We start from the raw sequence: 20,523 nt of genomic DNA, 5'->3' as shown, positions 1-20,523 counted from the left end.
TCAAACAAAAGCAAAACACACACAACTTTCCAGGAATAAATACTGTATTCCATTTCATCATTTCAATGTTTAAAATGATACGATAGAGGATATTATTAGTTATGTATTCAATGATTGCATCTCTAGGAAATGGGTGTTCACCGGCGTCAAGCACCTGCTCTCCAACCAAGCACCAACAGAACACCAAACAGAAGATCCACGGCTGCCCCCTGGTGGCGTAATAGTAGTAAGCACCAAATCCAGGAAGTGAATGTTTTAACGTGTGTACTGATTCTGCTTCCTTCTCGTTCAAAGCTGATGCTTGCAAGGGGACTTGCTTGATATGGGACGGCTGTCAAAAATCACGGTAGGACTGGTTACGTTGGAAAATGTTGTATTGGGATAGAAATCTAAAGATGGCGGTGCCACTCATTTAGTCAACTTATTTTGCACTAGCATGCAGCTAACGTTAGCTAATAGCAAACGGTCGGGGTTCACTACTTTCTTTCAATTTCTAAATTAATTAGCAGTGTTTAAGTTACCGAAATTGTCAGTGTTAAACTGTCATAGACAACTAAAGTAAAGGTTAGCTAATCCACATTTAATTATGCGCTGCATTGTATAATTAAAAATCTTGTTTTTTTTGGTGTTTTTAAAATGTGGCATTTTTCTCACGATGGACTACTAGTAGGATATGTAAGAAATTGAAGATTAAAGCTGTATTTCTGGGTATGTCTTTATTCAATTTGTTGTGAATCAAGAGCAGACGATAAAAATGCCGAAGCCTCTAGCTGTGACGTAGTTGATACTTTCGGGCCACAAGCTTCCTGCTCTGCTCAATTCTGATGCATCCCCTTATACGACCATGTACGTCTTGTTTTCTTCGTCTGGGCAGGCATCTGGCTCAAAAATGTACACCTGGATAGCTCAGATATTGCTCCGCATTTTTGTTGCACTGTTAGTGTTAGGTTATGGGTTGTAAACTACTTGGAGATGGTGTCAACACATGGATGACAGGAAGTGGGGGCAGGCTTACCCTGCGGCAACAGTCTTGCCCACAACTCGGAGGTGAATTTCTGATAAATTCCTGCTGATCTGCAGAAACTATGTCCTTAAAGAAGACAGGTTTTTTATTTTGACTAAAACATTATAATCAAAGTGAAAAGACCACCAGGAACGCTTTTAGAATAGATAAATATATGATTAAAGTGGGTCATAAAGACACATTCAAGTCTAATGTTTAATTTTCCCTTCCTGTAGGGGCTGAGGAGCAGACGGAATAGAATTGGAACCACATCAGTTTCCCTGTTTTAACCTCAAGCGGATGCAGTCTCTGCCACCATGCTGGTCACAGCTTATCTCGCCGTCATTTTCCTGCTCGCCCTGTGTGTTGGCCTGGAGCTGACAGCACGCCGCATCACACCGCCTGAGTCCACTCCATCAGCTGTGGCTAACCCAGCTTTCCGGCGTTTCCAGAAAATCTTCCTGAGGGCTTACCTTTTGGCTCTGTGGGCAGACTGGCTCCAGGGCCCCTATCTCTATAAACTCTATCGCCACTACAGCTTCCTGGAGTCCCAAATAGCCATTTTGTACGTGTGTGGCCTGGCTTCGTGTGTTTTGTTTGCTCCCTTCTCGGGCTGGCTACCTCAAGCCTTGGGCCGCAGACAAACCTGCCTTCTCTTCTGCCTGTGCTACTCTGCTTGCTGCCTCACAAAGCTTTCCAGAGACTACTTTGTTTTGATTGTGGGCCGTATTTTGGGGGGCCTGTCCACATCCCTGCTTGCTACCACATTTGAAGCCTGGTATGTGCACCAGCATGTAGAAGTCCAGGATTTTCCAAAGGAATGGATCCCCAGCACGTTCACCAGAGCTGCTACTTGGAATCACGGCCTTGCTGTGGGAGCTGGGTTGGTGGCCAACTTGCTGGCTGAGTGGCTCCACTTGGGCCCAGTGGCTCCATTTCTCCTGGCTGTCCCCTGCCTGGGCTGCTGTGGCTGGGTGGTGCTAACAGACTGGGGGAAGGAGGAAGCTGAAGGCTGTCCTGAAGGGGACAAAAAGACTCTACTACTTGGTACTCAAAATGGAGGTGGTCCCCGTTTAACTGCAAAAGGCAGGTTCTCGCGAAGCTGCCATGAAGGGCTGCGTTGTTTGCTGTCAGACAAAAGAGTTCTCCTTTTGGGTGGAGTACAAGCTCTGTTTGAAAGTGTTCTTTACATCTTTGTTTTTCTATGGACTCCAGTTCTAGACCCTCATGGGCCTCCTTTGGGAATAGTTTTCTCTTCCCTGATGGCTGCAAGTATGGTCGGCTCCTTGCTGTACCGCCTTGCCACTTCCACTCACTACCATCTGCAGCCTGGTCACGTGCTCTGCCTCGCTGTTCTGATGGCATTCTTCTCCTTTTTCATGCTAACCTTTTCTACTGCACCAGGACAGCCGAGACCACACGAATCTTTCTTGGCCTTCCTCCTGCTGGAGCTGGCCAGTGGTCTGTACTTCCCAGCAGTCAGCTTTCTGCAGGGCAGAGTGATTCCAGAGGAAAAGCGAGCCGGTGTGTTGGCCTGGTTCCGGTTGCCATTGCACCTGCTGGCCTGCCTGGGACTCCTGGCGCTCCACGGGGAAGTATCAGGAATGGGTGGAGGAGAAGGCGGGGGTGGCACTAGACATATGTTTGGAGGCTGTGCCGTCATGATGCTGGCAGCACTGATGGCTGTCGTGAGTCTTTTCACTCTGGGTAGAAACGATGCTGACCTGAGACTTGAAGGAACCAGAGGAGATGGGGAGATGTTTTAAGAACTGGAAACATTCAAAACCTGGACTCCACAGTTCAGAAGGGCACATTTTGATGATAAAACATAAAAGAAAATATGTTGGGTAAGTTCGTATTTTGCCAAAGAAGGAGATTGACAACCTCCTAAAAGGCTATAGGGTTAGTTTACATTTTATTTCACATCACTTGTTACCGTTTGGTTCTTTATTTAAGAAAAACTGTAAACACATGTAAAGCAAAATACTTGGGATTCAACCAGGAAACTGGAAACTTGTCCATTTTTTTTAACCATTCCTCTTATCATTCCAGACTGAATATATGGAGATGGTGTTATTTATGGGATGTAATTCATTCATTTTCTATAGGGTAATCAGTTCAGAGGTTTTTAAATGTCTTTCAGAGACTATTTTAATTTTTTTTTAAATCCCAGCAAGCCTTCACTTCAATATCTGTTATTTTAGTTATTCCTTCAAGTGTCTTACAATCATTTAGGTCACGTTTTGTTTGGGATTTTTTCTTTTTCAACTTCAGAATATTTTGTGCACTTTGCTTGTTGCAAAAATGTTTATCACACTTTTAATAAAATATGCACCTGATATCTGTTAAAAATGCGGATTTATTTTTTGCTGTCTAAATTAATGATGAATTTGTAAAACAAAACAAAAAAAGCACATTACTTAAATACTGCTCAAGTAGAACATTACTGCCTAAAAATAACAGTTTAGGGTCTTTCATTTAGTGAGAATATCATAGAAAAGATACGTTGGCAGTGTTTTAGGAGACCTGCAATAAGGTAAATCTTTAGGTATGGAAAATATGTCTAGTAAGATTGATCTTGAAACTTCTCAAACGTTAAAACTCTCTCAACCCCTCCCTCGGCTCCCTTAAATCTGCTGCAATCTGCCTGATTTTTCTGGACTCATGTCCTTGCAACAAATGATTCAGTACCATGCCTCCCCCTTTTTTTTTGGTGTTGTGGTACAGTCCTAGGTCTTGTCTATGGCTCTGCGTCATCTGGATGCTACTAGAACATCCCTGTTTAGGTGAGGGAGGGGGGCCATCTGCACGCTTTAAACTGCGTTTGTTTGGGATTACATCACATCACATGTGAGAAGCTTCGGAGCAGGCAAGAAAGACACCAAAATCTGAGATCCTGTCTCTGCGTCACCAAGCCTTGGTTCGATTTCAGAGCTACTAAAACAAGGAGGGAAACACTCGATCCTCTCATACTGGTTACAAATCAAGACGACCAACTGGAACAAAGGCTGACATCATGACACAGGGCAAGGTATGAACTGGTTTGTTTATATGTCATGTCTGTTTCTCTATTAAATCTGTCTAGAAAAATATTGATCAGAATTTATGCATACGTCCACGTTATTACAAAAGAGGTAGGCAATATTTCCAGCCTGTTCTTTGCTGAAAGAGATGCTCAGGAAAGTGCGTCAGTAGTAGTGTCCCTATGACGACCTATTTTTTATAGATGATGGGTTTGACCTAGACTAACCCTTAGAATTGGCCCTTTCTCATCAAATAGTTACAAGACCTGATGTTCTCTTTACAGTGCTGACAGTTTAAAATAACCTTTTTGATCATTGATCTTTAAAAGATAAACTCTCCAACGTGCCTGTCAAAATATTATGCAGCAACTGTGACTTGAAAAATTAATGAGAAAATATAAGATCTACAGTGCAATTACAGTGGAGAATTTTTTCTGGTTGAGATTTAGAGTTACATTTCAGTAAAAGTTGTGACAGCTGTTTTGGAAGCAGTAAAATGAAGTCTAAAAGCCGAATATGGAGAGAAATCAGCTGAATTTATCTGAGGGAATTGGTTTGGAAGCATCACTTTAAAAGGAAAATGTGGAAGTCACTAAACTAATTTAGAAAAATGACAGATTTCATTCAAAATAAAAGTAACTCAACAGAAACATGTATAAATAATTAGATGAAACAAAAAAAAATAATACTGGTAAAGTGAATGACTCATTTTGAAAGAAGTTACTCAAACGTACCTAAGACAGCCTTCTGTGATTTTAGGACTGAGTGATGCCTCAAATACATTTGATCAAATTAATTAGCAAAAACGATTTCAAAAATGAGCTGACAGGAACATTCTTATTAGAATAATGTGCTAATAGAAACCAAGTCAGGTGGAGCAATAGTTTCCCTGCTCTCTTTAGGGTCAGCAGTGGGGTTAACCGAGGGTGCTCCCCTCACCAGCCTCATTCAATCTGCACACAAATAAACTCTCAGAATAACAGCTAGTCTATAGAACAGACCGTGTTGTCTGGTCAACCACTTTATCTTTGGAGATGTTTTGGTGAGTCTATCCAAGAGCAGAGCTACATTTAACAGCTGGTGAGTTCTGAATGCAGAATAAAATTTGATCTCATTTTTAACGCCAGGAAGAGTGCTGTTTTAATTTATAGATCAACACAAGATGACACTATATATATATACACATTTTTGTCCCCTCAGCACAGATGCCACCTGGCAATATTAAAGTATCTTGGGTTCTTCATTACTGACAGATGTCTGATGGTGATGATATCAATAGGCAGGGTTGTATGTCCAAGATAACAGGTGGCCTAGCTGGGAAGTTCATCTTTTGTTCACACTCTGCTAAATTAACTAAACTGCAGCTCTGTGGAAAAACTACCTGATCTATGCTGTAAATTCAGATAGCAAAAAATATCTGCTGAAATTTACTATTTAAATTTCTACGTATTTTTATGTTAAATTTATTTATTTCTATGATATGTGCTTTTTTGGGAACAGGCCTAAAGTTTGCTTATAAAGGTGGTGATGAAGATTTTATGTGTTTAACATTTAGATCGGTTTTAAGTTCAGGTCAGCTGTGAGGCAGGCTTTTTTGTCACGTCAACATTGATTTATCTCCCCGAGGACTCTTGAAAGATTAATTAAAATGTCTTTTTTCCAAGCAGCTTTCACTTGCTAACAAGTCCACTGAGGGCGCCTCCAGTGAACAGGCCTTTGTGGCACCATCTCCTCCAACATATGAGGAAGCTACAGAAAGTACGGGTGAATTTTGCCTAAATTTACTCCTAAAACTAACTATCTAATTTAGCAAAACATTTGAAATTATTCTTTTTTTTTTGGTGATAAATGTGTGTAGTGTTGATAGTGTTGCATTCATTAGATAACTTGATATCTTTAGGCATCAGTGCTCCATGCTACAATGATGTGGAGATGCTTACAGAATTCACCTGGGATGATCGCAACATCAGGAGAGTCTTCATCCGTAAGGTACAACATAGGTTTATTATCTAAACTATTAATGACAGTGCAGTGTTTATGATTTAATTAGTGTAAAAAATGTAAATCTTTTGGCTTCAGATGAGCCACTTATTAACTATTTATTCACATTTATTCCCATAAGGTGTACACCATTTTGTTGATCCAGCTACTGGTGACTTTAGCTATTGTGGCTCTTTTTACATTCTGGTGAGTTTTGCACCTTCGTTTGAAAATATTCATGTTATTTTAGATTGTGATCCATGTGATTCAGTAAAAATGCAGTGACTGATGTGCCTAAGGCTTTGTCTTTCAGTGACCCCGTAAAGGATTACATTCAAACAAACCCTGGGTGGTACTGGGCATCATAGTAAGTAACTAATTTAAACAGAAAATTTGATTTTTCTTGTGTCAAACATCCCCAAATGTAGCATTTAATAATGTTATTTGTTTGACAGTGCTGTGTTCTTTGTGACTTACCTGACTCTGTCATGCTGCTCTGCACCAAGGTAATGGAACAATTCTGAAGTGATTTACCATCATGAACATTTTAGGGTTTTTTTAATCAGTTTTTTAATCTGTCTGATAAAGCTCTTAATGTTTAAAACAAAACAAAAAAACAAACAATAACACAACAACATGTGGAAGTTTTTATTTAAAAGAAAGGATGAAAAATCACCCTGATTATTAAGAAAATGTCTCATTTTTATTCCTGCAGGAGACGGTTTCCCTGGAATCTGATTCTACTTTCCATCTTTGTAAGTATAAAGCTGTTACAAAACTATCATTAGTTTCTATTTGTCTAAAAGCATGTTTTAAATACACAGACTGTTATTTGAATTATAAAGCTAAAGTAGATTGACAGATTACTTCTTCTTTATAGACATGTTCTCTCACAAGTCAATGTAAAAATATACACAACCAATCATGTTAAGAGCATGAGTGTTCTTTACTTTGTTACAGACTCTTTCTCTGGCCTACATGACATCGATGCTGTCCAGGTATCATTCTTTATATTTATCTGGCAGCCTTGTGGCTTCTTACTCGTATTCTATTTGTCTGCAAATTCCGACAGTGTCTGATACTTCTAATCCTACATTTTCTATCGGAATTTTGTCAATGAGAGAAGCTAAATGTAGCATATCCATTCTTTTTACAGTTTCTATAACACCAAGTCAGTTGTGATGTGCCTAGGCATCACAGTAGTAGTCTGTCTCCTGGTCACAGTCTTCAGTTTCCAAACTAAGGTGAGAAAATAAAAAAGCATGTAGCTATAAAAGTACAGTAGTCATTCAGATCAAATACCTCTTCATGTTTTCTACAAATGATGATTTTCTATCTTTTTTGTAGATCGATGTTACTTCATATCAAGGAGTACTCTGTATCTTCTGCATGGTTATGTTCATCTCCGGACTGTTCCTGGCTTTTGTCCTCCCTTTTCATTATGTAAGTCAGATTTTATTCCATAAGGAAAAATACTGAAGATGATTTTGATGAAGTATCATTTAAATAATTGCTAGATTAAGATAAACGTTGAAACTGAAGATAGAAATAAAATGTTATCTAAACATGGAACTGTTCCGAGAAACTAGGAATAAACTTAATGAGATCGCTATTTCACTCAAGCTTTCTCAAGTCCTATCCTTGATCATATTCAATTTCCTGACTCATCATGGATATGCATGAGGTCAGGATTAGGCGGCATCCGTTTTCAAGGCACAAATTGGCCCTTTGGCATCATTTTTCAATTTAGAGAAATCTGATACAGTTGTAATTTGACTTCTTAAGAAGGAGGCTGTGTCCAAATGCTAATGGAAAGACATTCTTACAAAGTTGGTATTGGTCACAAAATGAACCTGTGATAGAAAAAAATACCAAAAACCAAAGTGTGTTTGTGTAATTTAAAGTATTTTTAAAATTAGGCTAACATTGGCTTTTCTGTAATGATCATCATGTAAATATGTCCAATTATAGTTGATGTGTGACTCTTGTCTTGAGGCTGTCTAGATGGCCTATGGGGTAAAGTTAAAATGTCTCAGTACTAAAGTTATAAAGGAGCGGCCATGATCTGCAGCTCTTATGACCATAGGCTGAGAAGTTGAGCATCAGTAGATTTAAAGATAAGAAACTGATCTGCTGGAACCTCAAGAAAGTTACACCATCATATATGATAAATGCTGATATAACAAAAGTTTGCCATTTGCTAACCACATAAAAATAATTATTGCCAAACGGCCAAAATTCTGTTTTAGAACAAATTAAGAAGAAGATAGGTATTGCTAAAATTACACATGTAAATAGACCAAAAGCATGGTTGATGGTTAATCAGGCTAATCCTACTATAAATTATAAAGAAAAAGTTCAGCCACAAAGGTTCAACTGGACACCAGTGCTTTTATTTTAGCCTACTCCATCTGGAATCAACCAAAAGAATTTGACATGATAACAAAATATTATCTTACATAACATCATATACAACAGAGGTGTGTTAGCTTTGTTTGTAAAAAAGGAACACCTTTTTTTTTCTTTTAACTTTTGAAGAACTGTGTATCACATAAGGAAAAGATCGACATACATACGTTTCAGTTTATCATGATTTTTGTCGGCATGCAAGATTTGGAGAATCATTTCTAACTTGCAATTTTTTGCAAAACAGGTACCTTGGTTGGATTCGGTATATGCTGTGCTTGGAGCTATTCTATTCACTATGGTAAGAATACAGTCAAGACAGTGATAACAAAGCAAGTTGGATACAAACATGTCGTATTGGTAAAAACTAAATAATGCAAATGTTTTTTTTTTCTTTTTATTTGTTTCAGTTTTTAGCATTTGACACCCAGCTCCTAATGGGCAACAAGCGATATACCATGAGCCCAGAGGAATACATCTTTGCCTCTCTCAACATCTACCTTGATATTGTGTATATCTTCTCATTTTTCCTTCAAATCGCTGGCACCAAACGGGAATAAACACATTTCTACAAGTGGCATACCAGTGTGGCATTTTTATGGAAAATTAATCAGAATACAAATTGATTCATTATTACAACAAAAAAAATTGCATTTTAAAAAATGTATTAACACATCTATTCACACAAATCCTTGTCCATTTAAAATTAATAGTTAATTTTATCCAAAGGACTTCGTAAGTTGGTGCATGAGTAGCAAAAACTAAAGTCAAAGTCAAAACCTTCTTTTATGAGCCGAAGTTAGGACACATTTAAGCCTGTAACTCAAGGTAGCAAATTAGCTATACCAACTGAAATCACTACATCTTTTTCCATTCATAGTTGATAAACTACATTGGCAGTGATGACGTAAAGCTGTTTATGTATGTGAAACTTGTAGCTTTAGAGTCTCATTAGGATGTATTGAAATCTATAAAACAAAATGCATGAGTGCTATGAATGATATTCTATGCTGAACTCGGTCATTCCATCTCTAGAAAAATGAGTGTTAACTGTTGCTTTCACGAGTGAAGACACAAGTTTATCTTTAATAGCTTTAAACGTGTTAGTGGTTATCCTGTGTTTTTCTTTACATCTGATCTTGTCTTGTTACTGTGAATTTCAAGAAACCTCCTCTGTACTGTAACACTTAAAAAAAAGTTTGTTCTGAAATATAAAAGACAATCTTATTAAGTTTCTGTTGGCCTAAGGACTATGTTACTCATCTTTTTTTTCTTGTCTGTCTATTCCATTTAATTTTTATAAAGCTGTTTATGTCTAAACAGTTTAACAGACCTCACATTCACTGTAATCATTCTGTTTTCGAGCTTGTTTAGTATTAGTATTATTAGTAGTATAACAAAAGTATTTAATGAATTTGAAATATTTTAGGATTTGTTTGTTTATCAAACTTTACAAATGCCTTTTAATTCTATGACTGTACACGTAACAGTGCCAAACAAACAGATTTGTTATATGTTTTGATAACATATTTTTGGAAGGATGATAAAGCTATTGTTCAGATTTAAATGTTTATTTTGTATGAAGTACAGTATTTTTAAAGAAAGATAAATAAATTGCAAGCTTGATTTAAAAGAATGGGTATAAACAACTTTTTACTTGGTTTATTACTTGATTGCTGTACATTAGAAGTGACTAATACATATCATTGCAGAATTGCTGTTATTCAAGACATGTCTAAAAAACTGGTCATAGGTCTTCCTTGTTTCAATAAATTGTTCTCAAACACCAAATGTTAGATTACTTTATTCTTTACTAATGTTAACATAATTAAATTCCCACATTTGAATAAACAATTTATTAAATATATGTTTACAAAATTTACATCTATAAACTTTTATAACTGGCATTGTTGTATCAAATAACTAAATAAAATAAAAAAATATATATCTACGGGTCACTGATTCCGGATTTGACGTCAAATTAAATGTTTACTTCCGATCTGTGGTCCGCCAGTTAATTTAGTGTAAACTTGATTGTCCAACATCGAGCTGTCCAATCGGAACGCAGGATGTTGCAGCGTGAGAGTCAGCCATGTTGTGGTTTTGAATGAGGAAGAAGCGGGAGATGTTATTTAAATAGTTTATTTACAAATATAGCCATAATAATGTCTTGTAAATAAGTTGGGCTGAGACAAAAAATGATAGCAAAACGTCCGACATAGCTCATAGTGACTTAACGTCTTCTTGTTTAGAATTTAATCACGCGACAGTTAATCAGCCGCGTAGCTAACAACGCTAGCTAGCGTGTTAGCTTAACAGCGCCAAATCCAGGCTAACGAGCTAACAGTTGTGTCGGGGGAAGTATAATGGTTTATGTTCGGATTGTTAGCGTCTGTAACCACATCAGCTAACCTACCTCAGTTGAATGAAGCGCTTTAGTTTCTTTTGATTTAAGCAAAATAAGAGCAGCTATAACTATTTAACTTTAAGCCAGTGGCATAATTTCTGAAACTTTTGAGCCATGTTAAATAAAATCTACGAATGGGTAGGGACAAGCTTTGCCAATCTTCGAAACGGGGAACCAGCTCCGCAAAACTCACGCGAAGACCAGTCAGCGTCTATCGGCGAATTGAGAAGAAAAAGAACAGTTGAATGGTAAGAGGGTTGATTGCTATTTATTTAATTTGAGATTTAAACATTGTAAGCCAATAGGTAGCGCGAACAAGTTGACAATTAAGCTGACTTACGTCTAATGCGTGTTGTTGGACATATTTCTTTCTGTAATTGTAATGTTGTTGTTTGTGTTTCCCTCCAAGTTTGCAAGATGGCCATAACATCGATCAAGATGGTTTGATGATTAAGAGAACACGGATGGGTACATGCATTATCATCATTTATTATACAACATTCAGATATGCGTGGGTTTGGGTATACAGTTCTATTATATTCTTTTACTAAGACATCCTTGTGCGTTTTTATTAGGAGAACTTATTGATTCAGTCAAGAGTGCAGCCGAAGGGGTCAAGAGTCACAGTACCTTTGTGTCAACTTGGATGAAGAACAATGCAAGCCCATCTCTAAGAAATATTCTCCCTACCTCCCCTGGCTTGCCTTCTGGAGAGACACAGCCTTCAACATCATCAGTAGCCTTGACAAGGAGACCAGTAAGGCTTCCATTTTCCTAGTTTCCCCTTGATACATTGTCAAAACTTCTTTAATGACAAATATATTTATTTATTTTTTTCTTTATTATTTTTTCTTAATGAAAATTCTTAGTGTCTCTCTTGTGTTTGATCCAAGATCGCTGACAGGAATACATTGAATAAGAAATTTGTTGCTCCTTCAACAACTTTGGAATGGAAAACGTCCAAATCAGGTAAAACTGAAATTCACAAACTTCTGAGGATTTTGTATGAGTTAAAGTGATATACAAAATGTATTCTACTCAATTCACTGCAACCTAGGACTGGGAAATAATTCTAATGTACCTTTTATAGAAGATTTATTTTTGGGAAAATCTGGATTTTTATTCCAGCATCCTGCTGTCTTGGGGTTTCGTTGTTTGGAGGAAGGTCAGCCCACCCGTATCTCGCAACGCACAGACATTAAAAAGTAACTAACAAAGAAGAGCTTGTTAAAATAATGGTTTTGTTCAATATATTCTGCTATTTGTAATTTTTGTTTTAGAAAGTAAAAGAAGAGAGGGCAAAAATTGATTAAAATTGGAAATGGAATTTGTTGTGAAAAAATTAGAAATTGTGTTTTTAGGACACATTTCCCAGCCCTACTGCAGCCTTACACTTTTTTTAGTTGAAAAAAAGCATCCTCTTGTGTAATTTTATGTTGGAAAATATGTTGTTTATGCAAGTACATATACTACTGATGTTTATTTAATCCTCTGTGGAAAGTGAAAGGCAAATTTTAAAAATGTGTGAGCTTGTTTTTCCACTCCTTTTGCTGTTGAATTCTTATGTTAAATCTATAAGCTCAAGCACAGAGAGGTACTTAAATTGCACAGTGGGTTTATACACTAAAAAGATCAGTTGATTGCTGGATGTATTATAAATTTGTCTTGAAGAGGTCAGAGCAATTTTCTGAACTTCCAGTCGGACATGGATGTACTGCAGGGGAGTCATTTCTTGAATTTAGCTAAATAACCTTTTTTTATGTAGAAGTGTGTTCAGAGACTATACTTTCCAACGAATGCAACCAAGACATCTTACGTGAATGCTGGCAGAGTGCAGAGACGGTTCCTCCTTTCATTCATTCATCTTCTTTACCGTTTATTCCCTTTCGGGGGTCACGGGGTTGCCGGAGCCTATCCCGGCCACTTGGGCGTAGGCAAGGGATGCCCTGGACTGGTCGCCAGTCTGTCGCAGGGTAGAATATCCTCAATCACACATCCATTCGCTCTCACACTCACACCTATGGACAATTTAGAGTTGCCAATCAACCTATGAAGCATGTTGGTGGATGGTGGGAGGAAGCCGGAGATCCCGGAGAAAACCCACGCATGCACGGGGAGAACATGCAAACTCCACACAGAAAGGTCCCCATTGATGGTGTGTTTTTCATGTCCCCCAGCCAGGACTTGAACCGGGGGCCTTCTTGCTGTGAGGCAAGAGTGCTAGCCACTGCGCCACCATGCAGCCCACGGTTCCTCCTAAATTGTAAATTGTCAAGCAAGCTTGATGATATTTGCTATATTATTTCACAGATTATTATAATTTAACGGTTCCTCCTAAATTGTAATAATCTGTGAAATAATATAGCAAATATCATCAAGCTTGCTGTTTATTGGACGTTTTTTTATCAAACACTTCAGGAAATATGTTACAGAGCATTTGAGGTAGTAGTATATATTTGTGTGATAAAAATTTCAAAGAAAATGATGTGGTTTTGCGCACTAAAAAAATAGGGGGAAAGCAATTTCTGATTCCAATTTTAATGGATGAGGATCCAACTCTTCCATGCAAATAAGTTTCTCCATTTTTGTGGTCTTTCAGTTTCAGAGATTAAACTGCAAAGCCCTATAGAATGTATATCCTTTTAAGGGTTGCCAGGTTTTTAACATATTTTTTCCTTTTGATGTTTCCTTTTCTCAGCTTTAGAGTTACTGCGCAATGAGAAATTTGTCAAAGGGTCAAAGGTCTGCCGGCGGCAGATGTGCATGGGTCTTGCCCATCGTGAAGTGCCAAAAACAAATGGACACTCGGTCAACGTGCCGCCCTTGGCCACCCCCAAATCTCATCTCAATCCTCGATTAGGCAGGCCGTTGAATTTCCGAGCTCATGGAACATCAAGGTATTTGGTTTATTTGGGTTTCAGTAGTTGCCTTTGGTGCAGTGTGTCAGATAATGATTTGTGATTTCTCAACTGTTTCTAGTTCGTTTAGTGAAGTGGGCACGGCGAGCAGCTCTGGCACCGGCATGTATGAAAAGACATTTCCAATCAAACTGGTTCAAAGCCCCACTCACAGCACCTCTTCCAGCCACTTACCAAGGACCAAACAGCACTGTACAGCACAAGAGGTCAGACATCAGCACGAGACTCCATCATTGTCTCTGATGAAACTGTTTCCACTGTTCTGTGTGTAAATCCTTTTGTTCTCTTTAACCTCAGTCCATTTGTGAAGAAGAGAAGGAGATCTACCGGCAGCTTCTGACCATTGTAACTGGTGGCCAGTCGTCTTTCCTTCACAACGGCAGCTCACACAGCATTGTGAGATCGCACAGAGATTTGTACGTATGCAAAAACCAAAACCCTAAATGCAATGTTTTAATGGTCTTCAAGGGGGGTTAAAAGTATTCTATTGCTTTTAATACCAAATCATTAAGTTACCTTCCTTTATTTAACTGAAAGTTCAAATGTACCACTTTTCTGTCTAAATAATAGTGTTACATTTCTAATGTCTTAATATTTTGTTTTTATCAAAAATAATTATGACCTTAGTCTACATAAAAAACACCCTTTACTGAGATGGTTCATGGCTCTGTCTGTAGTTTCAACGTGTTCCTGGTTTGTTTCTGCAGCACCAGCTTCCTCACCAGCCGAAGACTGCTACAGTTCTCCTCTCCAGCTCAGTCTGCAGCAGGAGGAACTTCAGAGGAACCCAGTAACTCTCCCAGCCCAAGGGCGACAGCCAGCCGGTGCTCCAGCAACATCCCCAGTCCAGAGGGGACTTCCATGCATCCAGGGATCCAAACGTGGTCTCAAGACCCGGACACCAACTCAAGCAGACCAGCCGCTCTCTCATCAGCTCCGTCTCCATCATCTCTACAGGACAATACCTCTCAGGACACACAGTCATCAGGTGAGCTATGCAAAAAAGGATTTTGACGGAGTCTGAAATGAAAGCGAGTAAAACTGTGGGTTCCTTTTTATAAATATAAATCTTGAAATTTTTGCATTTTTCTTATCTTGCAGCTCAAGATAGCGACTCTGTTATCATTATTAATGAACAAAAGGGTAAAAGACAAGACAGCTCAAGGTTAGTATTTGTTCTTGTTTAGAGTAACCTTTTTATCAAGCTACTTTTATCATGGTTTCTTTTTATTTTAAATGTACTTTTATTATAAAGACCACGTCTAGATTCTTTATACAACATTGTTGATGCTGATCTGTCCTATTTAGAAAATATAAAATACCAAAAAGAATGATTGGATCTCAAAACTGACAGGCATGTTTATTGCTGTGCTGATGCTTTGAATTTCAATTCAGCAAAGAGTCAAAAGTAAGTCCACCACAGCTGATGCATCATGGGAAAAAAGCATCAGTCTTTCCGTGAGGCTATTATTGTGTCTTGAATACATATTATACACTTGATCTATCATTTATTTACTGACATCGTTGTATAGGATCTATATGTGCAGTTCAGTTCATGTGGTCAGTGTTTTTTCAATTTTACATTGTAATCTAAAAAAAGAGAGAAGTTTTTAACCTTAAACTGATTTTCCCCAGTGAGGCATGGTGGTAGGACTATTATGCTGAGGTTTTTTATTTTGTGCTCACACAGATAGAGGCCTTATTAACCCTTTAACACCGGAGAGGTGAACAGCGATGCCTAAATAACACTGGCTATTTGACCTACAGTAATTCTTCAAGCGTTTGAATCGTCTGATTCTGACACAGAGAAAAGCTGCTTTTCATATCGGCTGTGCGACTTTATGCGACACAACAGCACAAAGCTGCTTTTCTCTGCAACAGAATTGACAGATTTACTTTAAAACACATGTGTCAAACTCGCTGGCCAAATGTGGCCCTCCATGTCATTTTATGTGGCCTGAGAGAGCATAAATGTTTTATGAAGGAAAAATAAAAATTGGTCTGTATTTATTTATATCTAGGGCGAATTGGACTTGAATTGTACTTTTTAATTTATCGGGAGGGATTTTGATCTCATTTGTAGAGGAATAACAAAGATTATGACAGCGTTCTTCAAATCGAGACTGTACTGTAGAGGAAGCAGATTGTCTTATAAGGAAAACCTTGTTCAGGAAACAAAAACACAATAATTGTTGAGGTTAGTTTTATCAGAAACAAATATGTCTGTCAGGTCTGTCGGGTAAATCAGGTCTATAAAAAAAAATTGTGAAACTGCAGTAACGTTTTTTCTCCTTGTCTTACATTTTTATCTCTAAACCTCTAAAAAATTAACCTTGATCGTTCATTTTTATCATGAACCCATGTTCCTTTTTCGTTGGCTGCAAATATGAAAATACTGGCATCCTTCATTCTCACACACTCAAAAATAAGTGGAGTTTATTTTAATGTTTTTATAAGATTTCATTTTATATTTTTATACATATGGAATTAATTGACTGTTCAAACATACATTTGTTTAACAAACTTTATTAATCAAACATACCTATTGAAACAAAATAATGGAACAATATTTATGGAATTCTGGTCATGAATATATATTAGTTGTCTTTGTATTTGCTGAGGTTTTAAGGCAGGGACATCTCAGGTGAAACTTTTGAGATGGCTGCGCTTGAAAACTACTTGCAGTGTAATCTGATTACAGTCCCCAATCCTCACCAGAATCTTCGATTGTGATCAGATGAAGCTGTGATTTATAGCTGGGGTAGTTTCCATGCTATCCCAATACCCTTCCAGTTATATTTAACAATTCTTCATGATGTTTTTGCTGTTATTGTTCTGAAAACTTTTAACTTTATCTCTGTTTAAATTTTATAGTGTGCCATGCTTCCAAGCTGAGTTATGGATCAAAGAATTGTAAGCAACATTACGTTTTCTATTGGGCTATATTTTTTATTGGCATTGCATTTGAAGTGCTTGAAGACAAAAAATTTCTATAATCAATTTCTGTTCTCAGGACAAGTATGTACGATTCTCGAGCAAGAGAAAGACGAAGACAAATAGAGGAACAGGAAGCTCTGGCCGCCCGGTTGCTGCGGCAGGTAACTCTTCACCTTCTGTGGTCAACTTTACCTCTGCCTGGTTTCTATATCCCTGTATTTAACATGTTGTTGTTATGGCAACCAGCGCTTGTCTAAAGAAGAACAGCGTAGTCCAGATGTGGAGGTCCGAGTCAGAGTTCCTCTGGAAAAGGAGGTTCCTTTGACGATCGTAGAGGAAGAAAAGCCTTTGAAAGAGAAACCAGAGTTTCCTGAACTTACAGAGGTTTGTCTATTCAAACATCATGAATCTTTATTTACTGATCATGTTTAAATATGTGAACCGCCAAAAATAGACTTGCAGAGTAAATGCTCATTCAAAAATGAAAAACAGTGTTGAATGTTTGCAGTGTACTGCTTTAAGACTAGAATGAAGGAGGAAGCTTGCAAACCTCTGAACAGAAAACCTGCCATCAAGGGATAAAGTGGTAGCGTTGCTTTGCTTCAGGAGGAATCTATGCATTTCTCTAAACAGACATAATCATGTTTAAAGAAATCGTGGTAAATAATATCAGTATTTTTTCAAAATCGGCCAAACAAAGCTTCAACTTGGGCACAGAAAAGCTAAACATGACTGCTCCCCTCCAGCTCTGTCAGAGAGAATGGGCCAAGAAGATGTTGACAATTTAAAGACAGCCGTTCTGTATTATTTAAAAAAAAAAAAGACATTAAACTTTGGGAAGTTTTATAAAAAAAAAAAGAACTATTTGAACACGTTCAGGGGGAATGTGGTATTTCCTCTGAGTTTGTTTTCATGTTTGTTTTATGCTTTTTTTATAGAGCATGGAGGCCGAAGTGAGCAGGGCACTTAAGGGCGGCAATCCTCACGAAATATTAAGTGAAGGGTTTGGTCTCAGCCTCACACGAAAAGATCTGCAAACCCTCAGCAATCTCAACTGGCTGAATGATGAGGTAGGAGACACTTTAAACCTTTTCAAACAAAATAATTGTAGGTAATTTGTCCAAATTCCAAATCACAAATAGAGTTCCATGTATTGGTATAGAGAAATGCATTGCTCTTAGTTCACATTCTATTAATTTGTTCAGTTACTGTAAATGTATTTGCTTCTTTTTATTATTCCAGGTTATAAATTTTTACATGAACCTGCTGGTTGAACGAAGCAAGGATCCCAGTCTGCCATCGGTCAACACCTTCAACACTTTCTTTTACCCGAAGCTGTGCAGCAACGGTTATTATGCTGTCCGCCGCTGGACCAAAAAGATGGACATCTTTGCTAAAGACATTCTGTTGGTTCCCATTCACTTGGGGATGCACTGGTGCCTCTCGGTGAGCCTGACTACCTGTAACTTGTGAATTTGAACACGAGGAAGTCATTTAAACCACTTTTGTGTTTTTGTGTTGTTTCAGGTGGTGGATTTCCGCAAAAAGTCCATAACATACTTTGATTCTATGGGTGGGAAAAATGAAAAAGCCTGCCAGGCATTGTTGTAAGTTTCTGGTGTGTTGTGGAAATGTTTGAAAAACAACATGTACGCAATAATGAGTACTTGTATCGTTTCCTTCCACTCCACAGTAATTACCTGCAACTAGAAAGTAAGGACAAGAAAGGCAAAGAACTGGCTACCTCAGGCTGGACTCTGCACAGCAAAGAGTCAAAAGTAAGTCCACCACAGCTGATGCATCATGGGAAAAAAGCATCAGTCTTTGCGTGAGGCTAATTGTGTCTTAAATACCTATTATACACTTGATCTATCATTTATTTACTGATATCGTTGTACAGGATCTATATGTGCAGTTCAGGTTAAAAAAAATGACATCAGATGTAAAAAGCGTTGCATAATAAATGTGGTCAGTGTTTTTTCAATTTTACATTGTAATCTAAAGAAGAGAGAAGTTTTTAACCTTAAACTAATTTTCCCCAGTGAGGCATGGTGGCAGGACTATTATGCTGAGGTTTTTTTTTTGTGCTCACTCAGATAGAAGCCTTATTAAAAGCCTTTAACACCTGATAGTTCACCAGCGACGCCTAAATAACACTGGCTATTTGACCTACAGTAATTCTTAAATTGTTTGAATCGTCTAATTCTGACACAGAAAAGCGGCTTTTCATATCGGCTGTGCGACTATATGCAACACAACAGCACAAAGCTGCTTTTCTTTGCAAAAGAATTGACTGATTTACTTTAAGAGTATAAGCACCACACTACTGTAAAGTGTTGCATATCAGTGCAAGGCTGCTTTTTTCTGCTGCACAATCTGCTGGATTTATGGTAGTTTGATAAATGGTTGAAAGAGGTTCATTAGTCAAAAGAATGTAAACACTGGAGGTAAAGCACTGCCGTTAAAGGGTTAAAAAAAAGAATTACATTCAATTTTAAAAGTTTTGCATAAAGAAGTCTGCTGATAGTCTTAGAAACTCCCCACTGGTTCTCCAAGTTAGATGGCGACCTGACGTAAACTCCAAATAGTTTCTTAGGAGGTTCTGAATCGGCCCTCTTGAATCCCGATCATACAATAGTTCTAGTTCCAGACTGGGCAACAAGCAAGGTGGATTTCAAAAGGAGGACTCAAAAAGTTGAAGTCTTTTTTGCTGTTCTTCCTGCAGAGGTCGTTCTTGAGGTTTCAGGCCATGGAACATTTCAGCATTAGACACCGTGTGTTTAAAGTAACGGTTGCATCCTCCCTTTGCTTTCAGGAAATCCCTCAGCAGATGAATGGCAGTGACTGTGGAATGTTCACATGTAAATATGCTGACTACGTTACCAAAGACAAGCCAATCACATTCACACAGGTGACCTCAACCACCAGCAACACTCCTCATTTTGTTCTGTTGTCATGAGCTGCTCTCTGAGAATCTGTTCTTTTCTTGACAGAAACACATGCCCTACTTCAGAAGGCGGATGGTTTGGGAGATTTTAAACCACAAACTCTTGTGATGTCACCTGTATAGCTGGCTCACCTTTTCGTGAGATGGATGAACTCTTTCTCAGGAGGATCTGCTGGAGATGGTTCTTGTTTTCTGGGAAAGACTTGCACACCAGCTCCTCTTTTCAGGAACCAGTTGTTTTTTTTTTATTCACTCAGCAGACGGCTGCTGTTGAGATGAGATGTTTCCAGTCACTGCCTCCCAGCCCTCCAGTAGGACATTGCGTGTCGGCAAAAAAAAGAGTCTACAATATTGTACAACTCAGACAGAACTGGTTCTGAGTTCACCGTTGTGCTGACCTACAGCTCTTTACAGAAGTGCATTTTCTAACAAGAATCAAGCCCCTGATGTGTGGCGGTATTGTTATGGATTTACAGAATTTTTTTTGTAATACAAAAGGGCTGCCAATATTCAGTTGGTCACTTTATGAATGACAGCATTTGCTTCTTTTTGATAGACAGTAGCTGACTGACATGAAAAAGACGGAAGCACTCCTCAGTTTTGTCAGAAGCTGCTGCATCAGAGTCTGGTTTATAATTCAAAGGTAAAGCTGTCTGACCTTCACTCCCTCACAGCAGGACAAAAAAGTGTTGGCATTTTCTTGTTTATTATTATTAAAATTGTAAATGGAGTTTCAAAGTATATTTTATGTATCAGTCTTTGTTCAGCAGTACGGTTCAGGGGCATATACATTATATTTTGTACATACGTAGAACATAGAGCCTACTATGTAATAAACATTTTTTATTTTATCTTGGCCTAAGGATGTTTTACAAATAAAGTGGTCCAAATATAGTGATGCT

The 20,523-nt window shown here is 38.1% G+C and overlaps 3 protein-coding genes across 4 annotated transcripts; all 3 read left to right on the top strand.

Moving 5' to 3' along the window:
- Positions 1–214: 214 nt before the first annotated feature.
- Positions 215–3,355, top strand: mfsd5 (major facilitator superfamily domain containing 5). The gene is made up of 2 exons (XM_004070459.4): positions 215–346; positions 1,240–3,355. The coding sequence occupies exon 2, from the start codon at positions 1,321–1,323 to the stop codon at positions 2,767–2,769; it is 1,449 nt and encodes a 482-aa protein (XP_004070507.1). The 5' UTR covers positions 215–346; positions 1,240–1,320; the 3' UTR covers positions 2,770–3,355.
- Positions 3,356–3,767: 412 nt separating this feature from the next.
- On the top strand, positions 3,768–10,203 carry faim2 (Fas apoptotic inhibitory molecule 2). 2 transcript variants are annotated; one of them, XM_020704668.2, is made up of 12 exons: positions 3,768–4,034; positions 5,694–5,790; positions 5,927–6,015; positions 6,149–6,213; positions 6,320–6,373; positions 6,462–6,512; positions 6,722–6,761; positions 6,967–7,004; positions 7,163–7,250; positions 7,354–7,449; positions 8,660–8,713; positions 8,823–10,203. In XM_020704668.2, the coding sequence occupies exons 1-12, from the start codon at positions 4,020–4,022 to the stop codon at positions 8,970–8,972; spliced, it is 837 nt and encodes a 278-aa protein (XP_020560327.1). In that variant the 5' UTR covers positions 3,768–4,019; the 3' UTR covers positions 8,973–10,203. The 2 variants fall into 2 exon arrangements, with proteins under 2 accessions (XP_020560327.1, XP_004070506.1); XM_004070458.4 differs by having other exon boundaries at positions 3,779–4,034; positions 5,694–5,784.
- A 237-nt stretch (positions 10,204–10,440) lies between these two features.
- On the top strand, positions 10,441–20,515 carry LOC100820721 (sentrin-specific protease 1). The gene is made up of 18 exons (XM_004070711.4): positions 10,441–11,067; positions 11,229–11,287; positions 11,395–11,576; positions 11,713–11,788; positions 13,518–13,716; positions 13,799–13,943; positions 14,035–14,153; positions 14,445–14,725; positions 14,839–14,902; positions 16,612–16,650; positions 16,751–16,835; positions 16,921–17,058; positions 17,613–17,744; positions 17,917–18,120; positions 18,202–18,281; positions 18,368–18,452; positions 19,490–19,585; positions 19,668–20,515. Exons 1-18 carry the CDS (start codon positions 10,934–10,936, stop codon positions 19,728–19,730), a joined length of 2,181 nt encoding a protein of 726 aa, XP_004070759.1. The 5' UTR covers positions 10,441–10,933; the 3' UTR covers positions 19,731–20,515.
- The last annotated feature ends 8 nt before the right edge of the window (positions 20,516–20,523 follow it).

This window comes from Oryzias latipes, chromosome 7 (assembly GCF_002234675.1).
Source record: "Oryzias latipes chromosome 7, ASM223467v1".
NCBI classification, from domain to species: domain Eukaryota; kingdom Metazoa; phylum Chordata; class Actinopteri; order Beloniformes; family Adrianichthyidae; genus Oryzias; species Oryzias latipes.
The sequence above is the reverse complement of the archived record's forward strand: the minus strand, read 5'-3'. Positions and strand labels throughout refer to the sequence as shown.